Source organism: Zea mays, chromosome 4, assembly GCF_902167145.1.
Source record: "Zea mays cultivar B73 chromosome 4, Zm-B73-REFERENCE-NAM-5.0, whole genome shotgun sequence".
In the NCBI taxonomy this organism is placed as follows: domain Eukaryota; kingdom Viridiplantae; phylum Streptophyta; class Magnoliopsida; order Poales; family Poaceae; genus Zea; species Zea mays.
Window position 1 is genome coordinate 205,401,827 of NC_050099.1, and position 25,249 is coordinate 205,427,075.

Sequence of the window (25,249 nt, forward strand, 5' to 3'; positions counted from 1 at the left end):
GCACCAGTTGTATGCAAAGTTGAGCAAGTGTGAGTTCTGGATCAGTGAAGTCCTGTTCTTGGGTCACATAATCAACAAAGAAGGATTGGCTGTGGATCCGAAGAAAGTGGCAGACATTCTAAACTGGAAAGCGCCAACGGATGCTCGAGGAATCAAGAGCTTCATTGGAATGGCCGGATATTATCGGCGATTCATTGAAGGGTTTTCGAAGATTGCGAAGCCAATGACAGCGTTGCTAGGCAACAAAGTTGAGTTCAAGTGGACCCAGAAGTGCCAAGAGGCCTTTGAAGCGCTGAAAGAGAAGTTGACTACAGCACCTGTCCTAGTCTTGCCTGATGTGCACAAGCCCTTCTCGGTGTACTGTGATGCTTGTTACACAGGTTTGGGATGTGTGTTGATGCAAGAGGGAAGAGTTGTGGCTTACTCGTCCCGACAGCTGAAGGTTCATGAGAAGAACTACCCAATCCATGATCTAGAGTTGGCAGCAGTGGTTCACGCACTGAAGACATGGAGGCACTACCTGTATGGACAGAAATGCGATGTTTACACAGACCACAAGAGTCTGAAGTACATATTCACTCAGTCAGAATTGAACATGAGGCAACGAAGATGGTTAGAGTTGATCAAAGACTATGAGTTGGAGATTCATTACCATCCAGGCAAAGCAAACGCAGTGGCAGATGCTTTGAGCAGAAAGAGTCAAGTCAATCTGATGGTCGCTCGTCCGATGCCTTATGAGTTGGCCAAGGAGTTTGACAGGTTGAGTCTCGGATTTCTGAACAATTCGCGAGGAGTCACAGTTGAGTTGGAACCTACCTTGGAGCGCGAAATCAAAGAAGCGCAGAAGAATGATGAAAAGATCAGTGAGATTCGGCGATTGATTCTAGATGGCAGAGGCAAAGACTTTCGAGAAGATGCAGAAGGTGTGGTATGGTTCAAAGACCGCTTGTGTGTTCCCAATGTCGAGTCCATTCGGGAGTTGATTCTCAAGGAAGCTCATGAGACAGCTTATTCGATTCACCCTGGCAGTGAGAAGATGTATCAGGATCTGAAGAAGAAATTCTGGTGGTACGGAATGAAAAGAGAAATCGCAGAGCATGTGGCTATGTGCGATAGTTGTCGAAGAATTAAGGCAGAACACCAGAGACCAGCTGGATTGTTGCAACCGTTGCAGATCCCTCAGTGGAAATGGGATGAAATTGGTATGGATTTCATAGTCGGATTGCCTCGCACTCGAGCCGGCTACGATTCCATTTGGGTAGTAGTGGACCGCTTGACCAAGTCAGCCCACTTCATACCTGTCAAGACCAACTACAACAGTGCAGTATTGGCAGAATTGTATATGTCTCGGATCGTTTGTCTTCATGGTGTGCCAAAGAAGATAGTGTCAGACAGAGGAACGCAGTTCACCTCTCATTTCTGGCAGCAGTTGCATGAAGCCTTGGGCACGCATCTGAATTTCAGTTCAGCTTATCACCCGCAGACAGATGGTCAGACTGAAAGAACCAATCAAATTCTTGAAGATATGTTGAGAGCCTGTGCGTTGCAAGATCAGTCCGGATGGGACAAGCGATTGCCTTATGCGGAGTTTTCCTATAACAACAGTTATCAGGCCAGTTTGAAGATGTCACCGTTTCAAGCGCTGTATGGAAGGAGTTGCAGAACTCCGTTGCAATGGGATCAGCCTGGAGAGAAGCAGGTGTTTGGGCCAGATATTTTGCTTGAAGCCGAAGAGAACATCAAGATGGTCCGAGAGAATCTGAAGATAGCGCAATCAAGGCAGCGAAGCTATGCAGACACAAGAAGAAGAGAGCTGAGTTTCGAAGTCGGAGACTTTGTTTATCTGAAAGTGTCACCGATCAGAGGAGTCAGAAGATTCGGAGTCAAAGGCAAGCTAGCACCCCGCTACATTGGTCCGTATCAGATTCTTGCAAGACGAGGAGAAGTGGCTTATCAGCTCAGTTTGCCAGAGAATTTGTCTGCTGTGCATGATGTCTTTCATGTGTCTCAGTTGAAGAAGTGCTTGCGTGTGCCAGAAGAGCAGTTGCCAGTGGAAGGTCTGGAAGTCCAGGAGGACTTGACCTATGTTGAGAAGCCAGCTCAGATCCTTGAGATTGCAGATAGAGTCACCCGAAGGAAGACCGTCAGAATGTGCAAAGTCAGATGGAGTCACCACTCTGAGGAAGAAGCAACCTGGGAGCGTGAAGATGATCTGATGGCCAAGTACCCGGAGCTCTTTGCTAGCCAGCCCTGAATCTCGAGGGCGAGATTCTTTTAAGGGGGATAGGTTTGTAACGCCCCGAATTTTGCAGTTGATTTTTTTCTTTTCTTTACTCGCCAAAATTCGGGCGTTACCTTTTCCTTTTCTTTTTCCCCTCGCTAAACCTTGACCTTTTCCAAAGTTCTAGCGGGATTCGGTTTGGAATTCCCGTACGTATAAAAACCCTAAATACTTTATGTTGTTTGATGCACCATGCCGCCCTTGCATTTCTTTTGATTGCTTTGAAAGCGCAATTGCATTCATGTAGAAAGATCGGATTTCGAAAATGTGGAGAAGATCTTTTCTTTCTTTCTCTCTCTCTTTCTCTCTCCTCTTTTTTCTCTCTCTCCCGCGCCGTGGGCCGACCCCGGCCGGCCCAGCCGCCCCCTGGCGCCCCCCCCTTGGGCCCAATAGGCCCAGCCGCCCCCCCCACCTCCCCTTTTTCCCCCAATTCTTTCTCCCTCCCTCTCATTTTCTCTCATTTTCTCTCCCTCTCCCTAAGCCGCCGCCCCTACCCCTGCCCTAAGCCGCCGCCGCCCCCTGCCCAACCGCCGCCCTCGGCCGCCCCTGCCGCCGGCCGCCCCTCGCCGTCGCGCCCCTCCCCGGTGAGCTCCCCCCTCCCCCTCTCCTCCCTCCCCCATCCCCTCTCCCCTTTCCCCATGGCCGGTTCGGCCGCCCCCCTGCGCCGCCCCCTGCGCCGCCCCCTGCCCCGCCGGTTCGGCCGCCCCGCCCTCGCCAGCTCGGCCGCCCCTGCGCGCCCCGCCTAGGGCCGGTTCAACCGCCCTAGGGCCGGTTCAACCGCCCCCCCTTCTGTTTTTTTATTTTTTTATTTTATTTTATTTACTTTCTGTGATCTTAATTACTGTATTTTAAGTAGGCTAATCACTGTTCATGCTATGGGAAAATAGGAAGTTTAATTTAAAATTCCGTTATGCTATTGATTCACGTAGTTAATTGTTTACCCTGTGCAATGTTGATCAACTAAAAGTGATTAGGTTTCCATTAGTAGATATAAATATGTATAACAGAATTATTTTGTTAAAAACCAATTGTGTCATTAGTGCATAAGATTTAACCCCCTGCGAGACCTTTCCCGTTTCTTTCTAACCATAACAAATGCGTTATCGAATGTCATACTTGATGCATATTCGCTTTATTTGTTATCTTGTATGGTGTACTGTTCTTTTGTATTAAATATGTGGATGTATGTATGTATGTTTGCGCTCGCATAGAGAACGATCCGGTCGAAGAGCCCGAGGAATTCGCAGGAGAAGCCCCTGAGCAGCAGTCGTTTGGTGGAGGCAAGTGTCCTTTGACCTATCTATGTCCTATTCATTCTTTAATTCACCTCCCGCATTACACATTTATACCTAAGGATTGACTAGCTTTTGTTATCCATGTCCTTGTTTACCTATTTGGGTTGGATTATTACTACTTAGTCTGATGCTATTGCTCAACTCTAATCAATGAACATGATGTGATTATCTATGATACGCTGTTTTCCCGTTCTTCTTTATGATTATACTTGTGGTTTTCAAGGGGACTCGAGCGGTTTCTCGAGTGCCTCTCCGTAAGGACCTGTTCTATGGATGACCGCCCGGGAAAACAGTGCAACCATAAGGGTGGAATGGGGTGCCCTTAGCTGAATAATTAGAGGATCCGGGGTGTAGTTCACTTAGCCGTCGTGCCGTCAATGGGGCTCGGTGTATGCGGCTCGCTCTGCCAAGTTTGGGTTCGCCCCTTGGGGAGGAGTGCGGTGCATTTAGGAAACCTAACGGGTGGCTACAGCCCCGGGGAATCTTTGTAAAGGCTTCGTAGTGAATCCCTGGCCATTCACCTCGGGAGTGAATAAGGGTCTTGCAAGCACGGGCTAGAGAGGGAATCACGGCTTGTGGGTAAAGTGCACAACCTCTGCAGAGTGTTATGAAACTGATATATCAGCCGTGCTCGCGGTTATGAGCGGCCAAGGGAGCTCCAGAGATTAGTGGTACTTGATCAGAGACATTGTGGTACAGGTGGTTATGAGATTGATGGTTCTGGTTATGATTATGGTATTGGTAAGTGGTATTCTTTCCGTTTGGAAAGGGTACATCGGGTTAATAACTTGGGTTAATGCTAAAACTTGGCTTTCTACTAGTAAGTAATAACCTGACCAACTAAAAGCAACTGCTTGACTTACCCCCACATAAAGCTAGTCCACTACAGCCAAACAGGATGCTTGCTGAGTATGTTGATGTGTACTCACCCTTGCTCTACACACCAAACCCCCCCCAGGTTGTCAGCATTGCAACCACTGCTCAGGCGAAGATGAAGCTGTGGAAGGAGACTTCCAGGAGTTCCAAGATTACGACGAGTTCTAGGTGTGGGTTAGCGGCAACCCCCAGTCGGCTGCCTGTGAAGGCCGCGTTATCTACGTTTCTTTTCCGCACTTTGATTTATTGTAAGAACTATATGGACGTCTCAGACGTATGATGTAATCGATTATTTCCCTTATTAATACTATTTTGAGCACTGTGTGATGATGTCCATATTATGTAACTGCTGTGTACGTGAATAACTGATCCTGGCACGTACATGGTTCGCATTCGGTTTGCCTTCTAAAAAACCGGGTGTGACACCTGGGCAGGCCAGCTAGGCTGGGCCGACGTGCAGGCCTTCTGGCCGCTGCCTGGCTCGCCTGGCAGGCCGCCCGGGCTACTTTCAGAGGCCTAATATAGTCTGTTTTTACCATTTTAAATTCTGAATTTCTGTATAAGACTCTGTTTTATATGCATTTTCAGTTCAAAGTTATCTTAGGCGTCTAAATTCATAATTTAGACTGCATATATTGTAAAGACATATCTGTTTTATTGTACATATAGCAGGTTTTAGTTCGTGAATTATTGTCTGTTTTACATTAATAATTCACATATCTCTATTTGCTATTATTTACGCATTCATTTATGTTTGCATATAAATATAGCATTTATTAAGTTCAGACTTAATAAAACTCATGCAAAAATGAAATTACATTATTTTGGATCAAGAGCATAGGGAGATAGAGTCCTAAGCATTGGCTGCACTAAATTCTTTTATAGAATTTAGTAGCCTAGAGACCGTGCTTGTGGCAGCATTTGGAATGTCTATCTCTATGAGGTCTACATCTCTCGGGATGACTACCTATACATGCTATCCAAAATTACAGGATATTGAGTTATTGAATTTTACTTTGATAATTAGTAGAGCATGGGTAGTGGAGACCTAAGCATTGGCTGCGGTTTGTTCATTTATGAACTTATCTGCCTAGAGACCGTGCTTTTAGGCAGCAAGTTTCTTGCCCACTACTAGATCTACCTCATTAATTTGAGGATTATCTATACTATGCTTACTAAAATTCAAAGTATTTATTCAATTGGAAGGTTTGGAACCTTCAGGCAACTCATATCACATGTAAGAGTTAGTGAATTTTACTTTGATAATTAGTAGAGCATGGGTAGTGGAGACCTAAGCATTGGCTGCGGTTTGTTCATCCGTGAACTTATCAGCCCAGAGACCGTGCTTTTAGGCAGCAAGTTTCTTGCCCACTACTAGATCTACCTCATTAATTTGAGGATTATCTATACTATGCTTACTAAAATTCAAAGTATTTATTCCATGGGAAGGTTTGGAACCTTCAAGAAGCTCGTTACATATGTAATTTTTAAGAATTTTTGTATATTGAGCTTACAACATCACCATTGTGACTATTAATTTATGCGTAAATTAATGGATGTCCATGGTAATGACTGTAGGAACATGTCAACCAAAGAGTTCGAGGAACTCGCCCTTGATGGGCATAACTACCCAACTTGGGCTTCAGATATTGAAATAACTTTTGCTTCTCGTGGGATCATTGATGCCATTGCAGCACCCATCACTGGTACTGATCCAGTGAATGAGGTTAAAAAGAACACAGCACTTTTCCTTTTGAGGCTTTACATCCATAAGGACCTTAAACAAGAGTACCTTATGGAGAGATGCCCTCACAACTTGTGGAAAGCTCTCAAAGAGCGCTATGAACAGCAGAAGGAGCTCATATGGCCGTCAGCCAACCATGAGTGGAACCACCTTCGACTGCAAGATTTTAAATCTGTTGCAGAATATAACCATGCTCTTCATAGCATTTGTTCTAAATTGAAGTTTTGCGAGAAAGAGCCCTCTGAAGCAGACAAGATAGAGAAGACTCTATCTACCATGCTTCCAGAGGACAGGATATTGCATCAGCAGTATCGCTCTAGTAATTTCCAAAGATATTCTCAACTCATGCACACATTGACCCAAGCAGAAAAGCATCATGAGCTTCTTCTAAAGAATGCTCAGCAGCACCCTCCTGGGTCTGACCCTCTGCCTGAGGTACATTTCAATGTGCATAAGACTGAGAATAAGAAAGGATTCAAGAAAAACTTCAAGAATCCTCCTGGACCTCGCAAATTCAAGAAGAACAAATTCCACAAGAAAGGTAAAGGAAAAGGAAAAGGAAATGGCAAGCCTCTACCATCTAAGGGCAACAGAGCTTGCCTTAAATGTGGTACTGAGGGCCATTTTGCTAGGGATTGCACTTGCCCTAAGCACCTTGTTCTTTTGTATCAACAATCCCTAAAGAAGCCAAAGTCTGATAAGCCTGGTTTTGAGGCTCATTTCAATTCTACTGAAGCACCAATTGAGGTTGGAAGTTCTTCACTGGCTTCTGGTGATATGAAGAACACTCTTGCTAAAGAGCACCTCAATGTGGTTGATAACAAGCCTCCACTTCTGCAAGAAGATGAATCTGATGATATGATCATTGAGTATATGTCAAAGGATCCATTTGGAGATTTGGCATAAATCTCTCATGCTTGGAGACTTGATCATGATCACTGTGGCTTGTGTGGATGTTCTATACTGTCTTTATAATGTTGTTGTAATAAGTAGAGGTATACAATCTCATGTGTTGAGATGTAACACACTCTACAAGACCAGTGTTGGGTCCTGTGTGTAGTGCGAACTCATTGGTTGAGTCGCCATACCATTATTGTAATATTGTTTCGACATTGTGATATTTAAATATCATGTTATGTATAGTACTAAGTTGCATCATAAAATTCTTATTCAGAATTTTTATTTATGTATAGATGCATAATGATGACAACTCGACGGAAGAGGAATTATGCCTTGTAGACAGTTGTACCACAAACTCTATACTTAGGGAGATCAAATACTTTCAGACTCTTAAGAAAAGAGATGGGAAAGTTTTGACCATCGCCGGACGCGATGCTGTGATAGTTGGCTCTGGTCGAGCAACTATTATCCTCCCCATGGGTACTGAAATTGTGATCGAGGATGCATTATTGTATCCTGATTCTACACGTACCCTCCTAAGTTTTAGAGATATCCGGCAAAATGGATTTCATATTGAAACCCATGATGAAAATCAAGAAGAGTTTCTCTTCTTGACCAAGCCGAATAAATATGGCAAGCGCATATGCGAGAAAATTCCATCACTCACGTCAGGGTTGTACTATACATATATTAAGAGCAATGCACATGTTGCATATAAGGTAATTTTCCAAGATGTTGATGCATTCCAGATTTGGCATGATCGACTTGGTCATCCTGGCGTAGGGATGATGAGGAAAATTACAGGCAATTCAATTGGTCATAATTTGCCCACAACAAGTTTTCCCAAATCTCAGGATTTTGTTTGCACCGCATGTGCAACTGGGAAACTTATTTTGAGACCATCATATCTCAAAATTAAAGCTGAACCACTTAAATTCCTTGAAAGGATTCAAGGAGATATTTGTGGGCCCATTATGCCAACTTCTGGGTAGTTCAGGTATTTCATGGTACTGATTGACGCATCTACTAGATGGTCACATGTGTGTTTACTATCAACACGCAACCATGCATTTGCCAAGATAATGTCTCAAATTATCAAGTTAAGGGCAAATTTTCCTGAACATCGGATTAGTTCAATCCGAATAGACAATGCTGCTGAATTCAAATCTCAGGCATTCAATGATTATTGTATGGCACTGGGGATTCAAGTACAGCACTCGGTACCGTATGTCCACACCCAGAATGGTTTGGCTGAGTCACTAATCAAGAGGATTAAACTCATAGCAAGACCATTATTGATGAATTGCAAATTGCCTTCGTCGTGTTGGGGTCATGCAGTTCTGCACGCTGCTGACCTTATACAATTACGACCAACTGCATACCATTCAACATCCCCAATACAAATGGTACGTGGAAATCCTCCAAGTATTTCCCATTTGCGTAAATTTGGATGTTGTGTATACATTCCAATCTCACCACCTCAGAGAACAGCTATGGGCCCACATAGGAAAGTGGGGATCTATGTGGGATTTCAATCTCCGTCGATCATTAAGTATTTAGAACCCTTGACAGGGGATCTATTTACAGCCCGTTTTGCTGACTCTATTTTTGATGAGGAACATTTCCCGACATTAGGGGGAGAATTTAAGTACCAAAAGGAATGCCAGGAAATAAATTGGAATACTCAATGTGTTCCAGGTTCTGATCCACGTACTTCAGAAACTGAACTGCAAGTTCAGAAAATTATACATTTGCAAAGACTTGCAAATGAACTGCCAGATGCATTCACTAATTACAAAGGTGTCACTAAATCATTCATTCCTGCTAGGAATGCACCAGAAAGAGTGGAAGTATCGAGTAAGGCCACTCAACTCCTAGAGAGGAGAAGTATGGTGAATAAGCGTTGTTCTGTTGCTAAGAAGCAAAGAACAATAGTAAATGCAAAAGGACACCAAAATGATACAATGTATCATGTGGATTGTGATGATCCACAACCCAGCTCGGATGTGCACATAACCGAGGCTGGGACATCGGAAAATCCTAGACACATCAATTTGGGAAATTCTGATGAGTCTCTAAGGATTGATGAAATTGCCATCAACTATGTTGAGACTGGTGAAACATATGATAGAAAAGCTACCAATGTCGACATATATTTCTCCGAGCAGATTGCTGAAGACCTTCAAAATGATCTAGATCCAAAGACCATGGCAGAGTGCAGTAAGCGCTCGGATTGGATCAAATGGAAGGCAACAATCGAAGCGGAGTTAGCCTCGCTTTACAAAAGAGAAGTTTTCTCTGCTGTAATACCTACACCACGTGATATCTTCCCTGTGGGATATAAGTGGGTTTTCATTCGGAAACGAAATGAAAATGGTGAGGTAGTGAGATACAAAGCAAGGCTAGTAGCACAAGGGTTTACGCAAAGACCCGGCGTTGATTTCAACGAAACCTATTCACCAGTCATGAGTGCAATAACATTCCGATATTTAATATCTTTGGCAGTGCAAAATCGTCTATCTTTGCAGTTGATGGACGTAGTGACCGCATACCTCTATGGGTCACTGGATTCTGATATATACATGAAAGTTCCTGATGGAATAGATGTACCGAATCCAAAGGCGAAGCGCAACATGTATTGTGTAAAGTTGCAGAAGTCATTATATGGCTTAAAACAATCGGGCAGAATGTGGTACAACCGATTGAGTGAATTCCTTTTGAGTAAGGGATACACGAAAAATGATGATTGCCCGTGCGTCTTCATCAAAAGATCCAAAGTGGGATTCTGTATCATATCAGTTTATGTTGATGACCTTAACATCATAGGAAATAAACTTGATATTGATGAAGCACATCATCATTTAACGACGGAATTTGAGATGAAGGATTTGGGTAAAACCAAATTTTGCTTAGGTCTACAACTTGAGCATTTACCTTCTGGAATCCTTGTACATCAAAGTACATATACCCAAAAGGTATTGGAAAAATTCAATATGCATATGTCTTATCCTTCAAAAACTCCTATGGTGGTCAGATCTTTGGATTTAAAGAAAGATCCATTCAGACCACGGGATGATGTAGAACAGACATTGGGACCGGAGTTCCCATATCTTAGTGCTATTGGTGCATTGATGTATCTTGCTAACAATACCCGGCCGGATATTGCTTTTGCAGTAAATTTGTTAGCAAGGCACAGTTCTGCCCCAACGAAAAGACACTGGGTTGGCATTAAGAATATTTTCCGATACCTAAATGGCACGAAGGATCTAGGACTCTTTTACAAGAGAAGTAATGATCCTAGTTTAATTGGGTATACAGATGCTGGCTATTTATCTGATCCCCACAATGGCCGATCGCAAACAGGATTCGTATTCTTACAAGGTGGAACTGCCATCTCGTGGAAATCGTCTAAGCAGACTTTGGTGACCACGTCCACCAACCATTCTGAAATAATTGCATTATTTGAAGCATCACGTGAATGTGTATGGCTTCGTAGAATGGTGAATCATATACTCACAACTTGTGGTATTGGTTCTCTTGACTCACCAACAATTATCTATGAAGATAATTCAGCTTGTGTTGTTCAGATGGATACATGTTATATCAAGAGCAATATCAATAAGCATATTTCTCCTAAACTGTTTTATCCCCCATGAACTTCAGGAAAAAAGGGATATAAACATCTTGCAAACAAAGTCTTGTGATAATCTTGCAGATCTATTCACAAAATCTCTACCATACTATACATTTCAGAAATGTGTTGAGGGGATTGGTATGAGAAGACTTAAGGGCTTGCAAGGTTCAGGGGGAGTAATTCCCCATGATATATGACCTGTATTGAACCATCATATTACACTCTTTTCTTTGTATGAGTTTTGCCTTGCTAAGGTTTTCTCATCCAAAGTTTTTAACGAGGTAATATCAACAAAGCTATATGCTTCATCATTGATTTTTCCCACAGGGGTTTTTATACATAATGATTACAAGCATATTTCTTTTGGAGACTATGTGAGATTATTCTCATTATCCAAAAGATATTGTATACTCCTTATTTTTCCCATAGGGTTTTTGAGGAGATAAGACATATTGCAGATGATCAAACTGTTTTGGGTTGATCAAGGGGGAGTGTTACAAAATATTGTACATATGATCAAGACTCATCCAACCGTCCATTTTATAGTTATTTGATCTAAGGGTCAGATGCCCTTTGTACACATGTATATAAAGAGAATCTCTGCAATAAACAAGACATCCCTGTCATTTTGTCTCATTCTCTCTTGTCTCTCCACTGATTCACCACTGAGCACTGTAAGAGATTGCAATAGATCTAACCCCTACTCGTAGCTGGACCAACCCATCCCGATGCGACCAGCAAGGCCGAACCCCCCGTCGGAAGTGGATCCTCCCCATAAACCACCACATGGGCCGGCCTTAACATACATTTCGGCCCAGCAACAAGCGCCGCCACTCTCCGAGAGGAGACGACGGTGGCTTCAGGATGGGATTTTCCAATGGAGGTGTGTAATGCTCGAGAGGGTGTGCAAACTCTCAAAGTTTCAGTCTGTAAAATCGGGTACTTTTCTTCAACTTCAGCTGTTGCATTTACATGCTACTAAGAAAAAAAACTGAGTGAGTGGATTCTCCAACGGAAACATCTTACACTCCTCGTCCTCGGGTCTGTATCAGCTGGCACTCGTGAACGCCCCAGCCCTAGCTAGCTACTTCCTCGAGCATCTACAGTGCGGTGATAGGATCTCTGTACCGTGCATCGCGGTCGCTGTTCATCGTCCAAGGATCTACGTAGTCTACAGGCTGCCGCATCTGAGACTGATGCAGCTTTCATTGGTGTTCTAGTGTGTGGGTTCCTCAGTCTGTTTGGGCGGGGCCCTGAATCACGCACGCTGTGCACCGGCAGCTACAGTCCCCGACCTGTACGACAGATCCAGAACACTCGCTGTCTCTACTCACTGGGGAGAAAACCGCAAACGCCTGCTCGATCAGCGAACAGGGAGGGACTGGACGAAAACGAGCGAGAGAGATCGGAACAGCTAGCTGCACGACAAGCTGTGATTCGAGACAGGAGGAAGGAAACAATAAAATCTCTTTTTTCACAGGAAAGGTGCCGCTGTTTGTTCTCATCCACTGAGAAAATTTCTGTAGATTTGGAGGAAGCTGCTCTGCTGCATGGACGATGGATCTCATTCTGCCCTCCGTCAGTCAGCCTGTCTATCGGCACCCACACCACTGGTGCTGAGAGCACGCTGCAAAGCCTGCGGTCTCGCTTTACATGAACAACGCTGCCTTGGAACCGATTCCTGGCGATGCCGCCAGGCAACATTAGCGGAAGGATGAGCATGAGATTAATAACACATCGAGCGAAGTCCCCGACGAGTTCAAACCATGGAGGTGTACATAGACGCAACAGACGAGTTCATGGACAAGCGCAAAAGAAATCAGTCTCCTGGCCGGCACTGCACTAGTTCCTCGCTTATTATCATACTGGATGCTCTAGCCTCTAGGCAAGCAAACAGCGCATGCAGGTAGCTAGCGGAGCCAGGCTTCAAGCTCCATCTCGCTGTGCGGCTACGACGATGTGCCGCGCTTTTATTTGGCCTCCTAGAGCGACCACTCCGTCGTGCTGCCGGCCTGGTCGAACGCGCCCGCGGAGCCCTGGCCATTGCGCGGCGCCGGGGCTGGCCTGTTTCCCTGCAGGGCAAGCTCGAGCTCACCTGAGAACTGGCCGTGATGGGTGCCTGGGCCAGAGTGCACGTCGCCGAGGGGGACGTCGGGTGGCAGTTGAGGCACGTTCCGCCGCCCGCCTTCGTGGGCCCGGGAGTCGGTCCAGGGGCTTGGCGGCGCGATGTAGCTACTCGCCATGGCCACGGGGTTGCCGTCGAAGCCTGCTGTTGCGGGCAGTGACGCGGCGTGGCCGTGGCCGTGGCCGGCGCTGTGGCCAGCAGCGTCCCATGGCTGAGTTGACAGAAGAGAGAGAGCACAGCTAGAGTCCGTGGGGACTCCTGCGAGACATCCACCGCCTGGGGGGAGCTCCGGGCCAGCAGGGAACACCGGTGGCCTCGACGACGACGAGCTACCCGGGCTCCCGTACGAGTGGGCACCGTATCCTGCTGCCGCGCTCTGATGGTGAGGGGGAGGAGGATCTAGGCTCGCTGCTTGCCACTGGATATTGCTGCCAGGCACCCTTTCACCACCAGGTCGAACCGCTGGAAACCCATCCCTCATGGCGCTTGGAACCCTTGGGTATGAGAAATCCAGCATGAAGCTTCTGAACCTGCCGCCGGGCTCTTCTGGATCAAGTGTAGGAACATTAGCAACAGATACGAAAAAACTGAAACTTTGGTCACCCAAGTCACCAAGTAGAAAGAAATGAAGCAGCTTTTTTGTACCACCGAGCGGTGCAGCGAGACGGCCATATCGTGACGCAAGGGGTCCAGGAGGTGGCCGTCTCCGGCGTTCGTTGTGGCCTGCTAGACGCTTGCGACAGCTTTTCTTTTGCTGGTCAAATTCGGCCAGGTTGTGGAACCTGTGATCAGTGTGGACAGAGAGATGTGGTCACTCAAGCGTCCTTGATTCAACTTACAGGCGAGGAGGCACAGTAACAGGGTTTTATGAGGAATACAAGCTAGTTGCATTCTCCAAATCCACATATATTATTGATGTAGATTGATAACTTTTGTGTATAATGCAAACGAAGCAGGAAGTATTAAATTCATGGATCAAGCATCAACCATAATAACACTTACAATAGAATGAAATGCAAGTTGAATGATGGGATAATAGTAAGTTCAAAGTGCTAGTTTACCTTAATAGCGCAACTTATCTTAGTAGCAACATGCATAGTGCGACATAGATATAAAAAACCATACTTTAGGTCAAAGCCAGTGGGAATGCTATACATTCGGGCTTGTTCGGTTATTCCTATCCCATGTGGATTGAATGGGATTGAAAAAAATTATGAAAGATTTTCACTTGTTTAGGATTTAAATCCACTCAATCTCACCCAATCCACATGGATTGAGAGCAAAACGAACAAGCCCTCAAGAGTAACATTTCTCTTCCTACTAGGCTAGGCCAGTACTGAACATCCATTAAAAGATTAACCTCTGTCTTATGCCACTCATAATTACACCTGCACATCCATACTAAAAGAAAGCAAAGAGAGTGCATGTAATCATTCACAGAGATGTGAGATGCCGGGCCTAACACAACAATGCACATCCACCAATGAGATTTCCATGCAATGTCAAGCCAGGTGTCCTTAACAGCAAAGCAGGTGGATGGTCCAACTTAGCTTCTCTAATGATGTGTTGTTGCTATAAGTGGCTTGTGGCTATGTGGTGCTGTGGTTTAGTACAGCCCAAATCCAGAAGTGTGGCACCTTTTCTTTGCTGGGGACGTTAGGACACCCCTTTAGCCTAGTCCCAAAGCACAAAAGGTGTGGTCGATAGGGTGGTGTGCCCAGGTCCTACCCCTACGCATATCGATGTTTAAGACATGTAGTTCCACACTTCCATTATATATCATGTTTTGTTTTGTTTTGTTTTTCTGTTGTAACTAATTTATCGACAAAGAAAACCAAAAGCTTGGATCGAACCTAACAAAAATTGAAACTATATATTACAGAATATGATACGGTGAAGTTAACTAAACACTGCCTTAATCCTACGGGCTACCATTGTCAAATTACAGAGAACCAAATTACCGAAACAACCAGCTGTCTGTAGGATCGTAACTACATTCTACTTTTTTCTTTCCTTTCCCTCTGCTGCATTGTTCTGGTACTAAGACACAATACAGATCGATCTTCCCATACGCTTACTATCATTAGGCACCAGACAGCTCGATCTTTCCATACACTTGCTATCATTAGGCATCAGTAGCAAATTTCTGAATGAATATGCTAAGTGTATCCTACTGAAACAAGCTATTCCAGAAACAACCTAAGTTCGGTGTACCACCTGAAAGGACTAGACTTTTTTCTCCAGATCTAGAACCGAATGAATTTAATTTAGTTTGTTAAGTATTAGTAGCCAAAATAGAGGAGCATGTTTTTTTAGGCACTAAACATTGAATATGAATAGTATCATACAACCTGTAAAGTTGTAACACCAAGAATAATACAGTGGCAAAGACAAGCCTGTTCTTCCTTGGGGACCACTGAGGGCCAACTGATCATGCCAAATGCAGGGTTTTTTTTTCGTGAAGGACCCCAAATGTAGTTTGGTTAAGTACAGGGGACAAATAATGTCTAGTGCTATTTTTGAGGCAGACTAAGCAATGAGCACTATTATCAACTTGTAAAGTTGGAACTCTAGATTAATACTCAACCACATCGGCAAAGGCTCCTTTGAAATTCCTCAGTGGTGTTCCTTTGGGGACCAGACCACCCACAATCCGATCAAGCTCAAGGCAAATTCCATATAGTAATGGCTTGTTAACTGACAGGCAAGTTAACACTGGAATCTAATGCAGAACAAACTGACAGACAGGCAGGCAAGGCTGAGTCACATCACTCTATCATATTTAGGAGCACCCATCAAACCTACCAACTTTAAAGTTCTCATGAGCACCATTCAAACCAAGCATTAAAGTATAGTAGTGATACCAAAGCAAGTTCTCATCTTTGTTTTTTTTAAAAAAAAATCCTTCATTCTCCAGAAAGAGAAGGTGTCAGGAAAAAAAAAACAATTGTCATCGCCATAGCCCATAGATGTGATGTACATCGATAATAGTGAACCTAAAACTGTTTAATTTTAGCCAAGTTTCCATAAACCCTAGACAAGAAGCGGAAATAAAACACAGGAAGCAGAGCGGATGCAACTAGCTGTCAAACTGAAAAAGGAAGTAACTGAATGAGAAAGCAATGGCGGGGGCGGGGTGGCGACCTGCTGCACTGCTGGCAGAAGCGTAGCTCGAGACCGTTGACGACGACGCGGGGCTCCTTGGAGTGCATTTCGCACACCTTGTGGCGGCAGTAGTAGGTCTTGGCGTCGGTGAGGTCGGCGTTGCAGCCGTCGACCAGGCAGCGCGGGGGCGCGGGCGGCAAGGAGGGGCCCGCGCCGCCAGCCGCGGCCCTGCCCCTCCTGCCGCCACCGGGCGCGGCCCTAGGCGAAGCGGCCGGCGGCGACGGCTGCTGCGTCGCTGGAGGCGCGGTCGCGCTGGCACTGCCACTGCCGCCGCTGCTACTGGAGCCGCCGGCGTCCTCGAAGTAGATCTTCTTGCCGAACTTGAGGCCGTGCAGCTGGCCGTCCCCGTCGTCGCCGCCGCTGGCGCCGCCGGCCTCCATTGCTCGCTCCCCGCCGCCGCGCGCGACGGTGGGCGGGGCGGGAGGAGCGAAGCTGCTGCGGCGGCGACGGGACTTGACAACGTACGTACGCTGTTCTTGGGCTGGCTGGCTGACTGGCTCTCCCCCTCTTCTCTCTCCTCCAAGAGGAAGGAAAGAGAGGGAGGGAGGAGGTGGCGAAGCAGAGGGACAGCAGGGCTCGCTGTTGCCTTCAAAACAACTCCCCTCCCTGTGCTCTCGCTCCCACTCTCTCTCTACTCTCTTCCACTCCCTCCTGCACTGTGGGACTGTGATGCGAGCTGCAGGTCGTCTGTCTCCCTCTCTCTCAGCACCAGCCACCAGACCAGAGCTCGGTCACGCAACCAGTCCCGTGTCTGTCTCCGCGTGCGCACGAGCCGGCCTAGCTAGCCACGCCGCGGCGCCACCTTTCGCTTCCATCTGCTGCTTGGTGAATGGTGTGATTCCCTGCTTGGTTTTGGCTGGTTGGTATAGCCCCGTCCCCCGTCCCAACAACTGGCGTCCTGCCGAGGGCTTTTTGTAGACGCCAGGTACTTGCGCTTGTGGCGGCGAGCCGAGCGAGGCGGAGGCCGCTCAGCCGCATGCCATCTTTGGCGCACCGCGCCGCGGTACAGTGGCAGAAGCCCGGCTGGCAGGCCGCCTGTACCCACTGACCCACATATCAAATCGTTCTGTCTCGAGAATACACGAAAATAATTCCAGATTTAGACCTATTTTATTTGAGGTGACTAAAGTTTAGTCACTTTTAGTTCCTAAATAAGGAAACATGCTGACTAAGGGCATGTTTGGTTTCAATTAGTTCTAGGACTAAACTTTAGTCCTAGGACTAAACTTTAGTCCCTATATGTTTGGTTTTAGGACTAAATAGATTCTAAAGTCATTAAATACATTGTCCAAAGACTCAAATACCCTTAGAATATACTCATAATATTAGTTATCTATAAAAAGGTAAGGGCAACATGATAATTATGAGCTTTTAGTCTCTTTTAGCACCTATGTGAAGGACTAAAGACTAAATCATTTTAGTCCATATTTTAGTCCTAGTGTTTGGCAAAAAAGGGACTAAAAGGGACTAAAAACTAGAGACTAATCTTTAGTCCCTCTAACCAAACACCCCCTAAAGTAGAGTGACTAAACTTTAGTTCTTTAGGCCATGTTCCAATCTCGTAAGATAAACTTTAGCAGCTTTTTTTAGCTACTTTTAGCCATTTGTAGTCGAAACAGGAGAGCTAATGGTAGTAATTGAAACTAAACTTTAGCACTTCAACTCATATAGCTAAAGTTTAGCAGGAAGCTAAAGTTTATCCCGTCAGATTGAAACGGGGCCTAAAAGAGACTAAAATATGTTTTTACCTTATCTATCATCTTCACTTTTTTGCAACAAACATCTACTAAGGCCATGTTTCAATCTCGCGAGATAAACTTTAGCAGCTTTTTTTTAGCTACTTTTAGCCATTTATAATCTAAACAGGAGAGCTAATGATGGTAATTTGAGCTAAACTTTAGCACTTCAATTCATATAGCTAAAGTTTAGCAGGAAGCTAAAGTTTATCCCGTGAGATTGAAACGGGGCCTAATTAATAGGGGTAATACAATTATTATTCACAGTAATTAATGCTCTTTAGTCCGGTTTAGTCACTAGAACCAAACGGTATACATGACTAAACTTTAGTTAGTCTAGTGACTAAAGGAACCAAACATGACCTTATATTTTTATCAACCAAACACTTACGAATTCAGAAGTACAATTCTGGGTCTACTTCACTAAAACGGTCAATCGACCTTTAAATTCAACAAATTGATACTCCCTCCGTCCTAAAGTAAAAACCAAGAGTTAAAACAACTACTATTTTGAAACGGAGGGTGGTAGCCTATCAAATTCAAATCAAGTTTAAAAAAGTTAATCCACTGTACTGCTAAATTAGGGCCTGTTTGACAAAGCTATAGAGCACAACTTTAAAGTAGAGTAAAAGCTTTCTACTCAAATACCTCAATTATTCTGGAGAGAAAAAAATCCATGGGTTTATAGAGCTATAGTAAAAAAAATGGAGTACATCGTTCCCTACCCCAAAACAGCTAAAACGAACATAAACGTAGAGTTTACAAGAATTTATCCATCACTACCGCTCGTCACACAAAAAATGGTTCGTTCTTTCTCAGCCCTGCACCTTTTCTCTTCTCCTCCCTGTTACCCGCACCTTCCCGATCTATGGTTCCTCCAACGCGCCTTCTTCTCCCGTCACGCCCCCTCCCTCTACCCCTCGTGCCTCCTCCACCATCCACACCGCCCACCGTGCCAGGAGTAGGGCGGAAGGCGACATCGATGAGATCGTCGGCTCAGGTATGGAGGGCAACGACCTAGTATGGAGAGTGTCGTTCTCTATCTCGGGCTAAAAGGATCCCGAATGTTCGCTACTTGTCCATGGAGGTGGTGGTCGAGCTGGCGGATGCAGAGCGAGGCTCCTCGTTTGGGCGGAGTGGGGCTCCTCATCGATGCGGGGTCGGCGAGGCTCTTCATCGGGTTTCAATTTAGCAAACTGGTGTCTGATTTATTCCTATGTGGTTTGTCTGTTCTGTATTTGTATGTTGTAAACATGTCTTCTCGCAAAAAATACTTATTTCTAGAGCTACTAGCAAGGTGCTCATACGTTGCTACGATTTTTATTTATGCTTGAGGATAGAATTTAAAACATAAGGACAGTCAACAATCATGGATTCAATCTCTATTTATGTATTTACCATTTAAATATAGGGGCACAAACACAGGTGCTTTATATAGTAAAGATTAATTGCCCTGATTCAAATCCTTATTTATGCATACTTTTAGATTTTTATTATTTAAATATGAGAGAGGGTGGTCGTTAAATTATGGAAACTGGTGTTTTATATAGTAGAAAGTTATAATCTTCTAGTCAAACATCTTAAAAACTCCCGAGTAGCTACTCCTTCATGGATTTTGGAGTAGATTTGCTTCTGGGAGTTTTGGAGCCAAGTTGATTCTGGGTGGGGTGGAGCTAATGCTAAACACGCCCTTAAAAATATGTTCTTTTGTTTCGCGTCTTTTTTTCGTCGCTAGACCTCCTCGCGCTCGTTGTTCTCGGTCGTGCACCGTACCCGCCACTGCTCCACGCTCACCCCATCCCGATCGATCACACCCTACTCTGTAGATGTGTGCATGAGAGGGTATACATAAATAGATAGCAATCAATAGTCTATAAAAATTTCTCTATAAAAACTACAATACTAAAGGAAAGATTGAATAATAGAAAATGAAGTCTTAATAGTAACTAATTTCGCACTGGCTCTATTTCACTCGAAACAAGCCACTTCATGATTTTATAATTCTAGTAGCTTGACTTGTAGTCTATTTGTACAACAACAAACAAATTACAAATACAATTTAGCTAAACTAGAGAGGTAAGTAAATTACAGAAATTAGCAAGGCAATAAACAATGTTGTTTTGCAAAGATGAGACTATTCAACATTGTCGCCTTGCTAGAGTAACTTGGACATTTATTTATATATCAACAGGTTTATTACCTCCTCGTAGCGTTTTCAATATGTTTGGAAGTTGGTTGGGAGATTCCTAAAGATATTAAGATTGTTATACTCCTTGGAGCCACATCCTTTTGTTAGTCAATATGGTTATGCAGGAACGATTTGGTCTTTGAAAAAAGAATCGTTGCTACTCCTTTATAGGTTATCTATTCGGTTATCCACTGGCTACGTATATGGGCTATTCTACAGAAGGTATCCTCACAGGATTCGGTTGCAGCGGCTTGTCAACGCTTGGTGCAGGTGGCCAAGGAATTTTTTACCCGTACTCAAGGGTGGCAGTCTAGTCTCCGGATTCAAAACACTTTATTTTCTTTTCTTTTTATTGTTTTCTATAAGGCTATGTGCTCCTCAGATGGGCAGAGGTTGGGAGGATCTCAAGATTTTTTATCATCTCGATGTAATGATCACGTCTAATAAAACTTCCCTTGTCTAAAAAAATTAGACTACTCTAGCTAGCAATGCAAACAACTACACATAGCTAAAAGTAATTGCAAAGTAACAACGAGCAAGTGTGCAAAAGGCAAACCAAGAGGGGTAAGTGATTGACACAAGATATGTGAACACAAGGTTAACTTGTCCCATGTGGTTCGAGATGATGATGAGTGATTATCAACGGGTAGCGTCTCGGGTCAAGTCGTGGACTGACTGGGGCATGAGATTATATATGTGCAACCATGTCGGTCGGCTTGTGGTGTGCAGGTGTGGAGCACATGGACAGTGGTCAACGACTGAGGTGAAGGCCATATGAGCTCGTACTGATGGACCGAGAGCGGTGAAGGACGAGTGTTGGGTTTTGGCTGATGGACCGAAGCAGTCGGTTGACTAGCCATGGTGGCTGACACCTGGGACACACACTCAAGCGAGGACGTGGCGGAACGAGTCATGCTGTTGGTGCGGTCGAGGACTAGCGGGACACGTGTCCAGGATGTGAGGGACGAGCACGTGGTTCGATGCTCATGGTGGTTTGTTGGTTGAGCCTCAAAACCATCCAGCGCTATGGACGATGGTTTTTCGACTAGGTTTGGCCTCAAAACCCGGTGTGACAGTTTTGGTGGAAACTAGAGGCGACACATGGTGTGATCAGGAGGGTGCGTCAAGGCGAAGCAACTCCGTGTGAAAATGTGTGGCAGTTAGATGAAAACTCTAGGAGTTGGTCCACTTTGCCCCTGGTGGACTGGATAGACCCTATGTAAATAGGGGTAGACTAGGAAATAGGAATAACCCTCTATATAGAGAGGAGGGTTGGTTAGTTCAGTATCTCTTAGCTGCCATTTGGGTAGACTTCTTTTTTAGAACTCCTAGCTTTCTATCTAGGTAGTCACCAGTTTAGCTGAGGGATCAGCAACCATTTTGTAATTGTCGACTGTGTCTGTGATCTGTAAACTTAATCTAAGGAAGGGTCGTCGGTATGGCCCATAGCTTTTGGTTGACTTCAATATCGGTTTGTTCTCTTGCTGAATTTTTTGAGGTCTTGTGTTCTTGAGTTCGTCCCTTCCCTTCTCTTAAGGATTTGAGAAGAACCATCGAGTTCTTATGTTTTGGGTGCTATTGGGATTTGTTGGTGGGTGAGATATACTCCTAGGATCACTTCTTATGGCCTATTGGTACATTTTGTGGTTGTGATCTTAGCTGATCTCGTTTTGAGTTCGTTCTAGAAAACCCCAACAAAACCCAAATTATGTTTGTATTTTAAGATCTGTGGTTGATTCACAAGTCTGATTGAGCTCAAAATTTATGAATATGGTGTTGGCAAGCTACCATTCTTTAATGGGACCAACTACCCATACTCGAAGATTCGCATGTCTACGTTTCTCCAAAGTATTGGGTATCAAGTTTAGGAGATTTGCCTCAATGTTGTGTTCAATGCTGCAAGTGAATGAATCACTCCAATTCAATTGGAGTTTCTTCATGATTCAAACAACAAAACTCGCAATGTTTTATTCTTGTGCCTCTCGTTGGGTGACTTTGAGCAAGTTGGGAATTTAGCTATGGCTCACGAGATTTGGGCCGCCCTCGAAAAATTCCATGAGGGAAATGATCATGTGAAGACCAGGCCCTTTGAGACGTACCGATAAGAGTATGAGAGTTTCGTGCTATTGACAGGAGAGACCATAGATATCGTTTTCTCGGTTCCAGTCGATTGTCAACAAGATGCGTGCCAACAAGGCACATCTTCCCTATGATGATCACGAGAGAGCGCTGAAGTTGCTACATGCTCTAGATCGAAGGGTTTGGGAGGTGAAGGTCTCGGCGACCATCGAGTCGCCCAACTACAAGACTCTCACTTTGGATGAGCTTTTCAACAAGCTCAAGTCCATAGAGATTGACCACTGGACCCGGACCAAGATTTAGAACCCCAGTGCACCCACCATGGACTTGGTATCTAGAGGTGGTTCCTCCTCTAACCCCTCACTTTCTATGTTTGCTCTATCTTCTTTGCTATCTATCACAGAGGAGCAGGTGGAGAGCCTCAGGGATGACGAGCTAGCACTTGTGGCTAGTCGGTTCACGCGGTTCCACAACAACCGCCAAAACCGGCGGCGTGGCCGGTTAAAGGATAGATGCTTCAACCGCAACAACCCGACCACTTCATCGCCAGTTTCCCTAAGAAGGGCAAGTCGGAGGCTGGTCCACGCTACCATCACTCTGGTTAGCGTAAGGGCAAGCGAGAGTACTCCTCTAGCAAGTACAAGTCTTAGGGAGGATTTGACAAGGAGACGCTTAAGAAGTATCTCCAGAAGGACAAGATCAAGGAGCGTGCCTTACGCGCCTCCCTCAGCGACCTTGACCACGACTCCACCGACGCAACATCTTCCTCGAGCGACGAGGAGACTGACAAGCGGGTCAAGGACAAGCTGAACAAGTTGTGCTTCATCGCCAACATCCTAGGCAGCCTTTGCACCATGATCTTTGGTGATGATGCGGTGGGAGGCCACAACTAAGACATCGATGATGGCTCTACTTCTGAGGACAGAGGCCTGAAGAACATATGGCTCATGGATTTGGTTGTTCGTGCCAAATGATTGGAAGCAACAAATGGTTCTCCAGTCATGACCCCGTGAATGTTAAGGAATACATCACATTTGAGGATAAGTCGAGAGGTAAGGTTGTCTCTCGTGGCTTCGTTCAGGTGAACGAGAGTTTTGTTCTCAAGGATGTTGCTTTGGTTTTGAATTTGCATTTCAATCTGATTTCTGTTTCGCAACTCCTTGAGGATGACTATGAAGTGCGCTTTAAAAAGGGTCTGTCTCAGGTTTTGGATGCCTAGGGGATCTTGTTTGTTAGATTTCCCCTTTCGGTTGAGTTTTTAGTGTTGATTTTTCACATTCATCTGACCCTTCTCAATGACTTCTGGCAAGATCCTCCTCTTTGATTTGGAAGTGGCATAGGAGGCTAGATCACTTGAGCTTTGATCTTTTGTGTAGACTGAGCTCACTTGGTCTAATCCAAGGATTGCTCAAGTTGAAATATGAGAAGGATCTTGTTTGTGACCCTTGTCGTCATGACAAGATGGTTGCTGCTTCCCATTCCCTAGTCACCAAGGTGATGACCTCACAACCCAACAAATTGCTTCACATGGACACTGTTGGTCTAGCTCGGGTTTGCTCATTTGGAGGATGTGGTATGTGCTTGTGGTCGTTGATGACTTTTCTCGCTATTCTTGGGTGTTCTTCATGAAGGCGAAGGATGAGGTTTTTACTCATGCTCGAGATTTGATTCTTAGGTTGCAAAATGAGTTTCCCAAAAATGTCATGAGAGCGATTTGGTGTGACAATGGTACAAAATTCAAAAATACTCATTTTTATACCTTTTGTGCTTCTTTAGGACTTGAGCATTAGTTTTCCTCTCCTTATATGCCTCAACGGAATGGCATCGTCGAGCGCAAGAATCGGACTCTTGTTGAGATGGCTAGGACAATGCTTGATAAGCATAGGACTCCTAGGCGGTTTTAGGCCGAAGCGATCAACACTGTCTGCAATGTGTCGAACCGCATCTTTCTTCGAGCTTTCTTGAACAAGACTTATTATGAGCTGCAGTTTGGACAGCCACCCAAGGTTAGTCATTTCAGGGTGTTTGGCTGCAGATGCTTTGCGCTGAAACAAGGAAATTTGGACAATTTTGAGTCTCGGTGTTCTAATGGAGTTTTCCTAGGTTATGCATTACATTCTCGTGCTCATCATGTTTGTAACTTAGAGACTAACCACACTATGGAGACTTGTGATGTTACATTTAATGAGACCGCACCTTGTCCATCCCCTGTCTTTGAGGCTATAGATCCAGATCATATGGGACAAACCATCTTTGTGGAGGAGGATCACGACGACACCGATTGGGATGATCTTGAGTCGACTCCACCGGCTACCCTAGTCGAACCTGCTTCCACTACTTCTATTGATAGACTAGACATCACTTCTTCTATGATTTGGGGGTCCAATCGAGCCTGAGCCTGCTAAGCCTAGAGGCAGTAAGCCTGCTGTTGAGGGGGAGGCCACTTCCTCGAGGGAGACACCACAACACATTCAACGTCGTCACCCTCTTCAATAGATGATCGGGGAGCTTCACGAGTGAGTCACTCACTTCAGGTCACAACAGATTTCTCATTTTGCTCACTCAGCTTTTGTTGCTACAAGGAAAATGGACCCCTACCCATTTGACTAAATGATTTTGGTGTTTGATGATCAACATAATATGTGGACTAATGTGTTTGATAGTGTTTGTATGTGTAGTTCACAGGATGCAAAAATGACTTGGTCTGAGGCATTGAGGAAGCAACACCTTAAAAGAAGGCATTATGAAGACTATAAGAGAAGATCAACAAGTATCAAGCAAAGTCCAAGACATGAAGAAAATATATCCACATGAGGACCATATGCCTATGTGCAGCGGACTGTCCGGTGGCTCACCAGGCAGTCCGGTGCCACCCGTTAGACTGTCCGGTGCGCTAGAGAACTGTAACCCAATGGCTAGTTCTGGCAGCTTCCTGGAGGAGAGCCACCGTACTGTCCGGTGTAGGCTGCACAATGCCAACATTTGAATCCAATGGTCAAGATCACAACGGCTAGTAGCACCGGACTGTCCGGTGCCTACCACTGGACTATCCAGTGTACTGTAGAGAGCAGTAGCTTTTCTCCAATGGCTATAATTATGTTGGGGACTATATATACTTCACCCAACCAGACATTTGAGTGTGTGGGAGCCCAAACAACAAACTAACACATGTTATAGACATTTCCATGTGCTCAAACACCCAAGTGCTTAATAGAATCACTCGATG

The 25,249-nt window shown here is 44.9% G+C and overlaps 1 protein-coding gene across 4 annotated transcripts; it reads right to left on the reverse strand.

The window, feature by feature from the left end:
- Positions 1-12,433: 12,433 nt before the first annotated feature.
- Positions 12,434-16,918, reverse strand: ub3 (unbranched 3). 4 transcript variants are annotated; one of them, XM_008681329.4, is made up of 3 exons: positions 16,000-16,918; positions 13,504-13,637; positions 12,434-13,398 (listed from the first exon to the last, which is right to left on the reverse strand). In XM_008681329.4, the coding sequence occupies exons 1-3, from the start codon at positions 16,398-16,400 to the stop codon at positions 12,713-12,715; spliced, it is 1,221 nt and encodes a 406-aa protein (XP_008679551.1). In that variant the 5' UTR covers positions 16,401-16,918; the 3' UTR covers positions 12,434-12,712.
- Between the last annotated feature and the right edge of the window lie 8,331 nt (positions 16,919-25,249).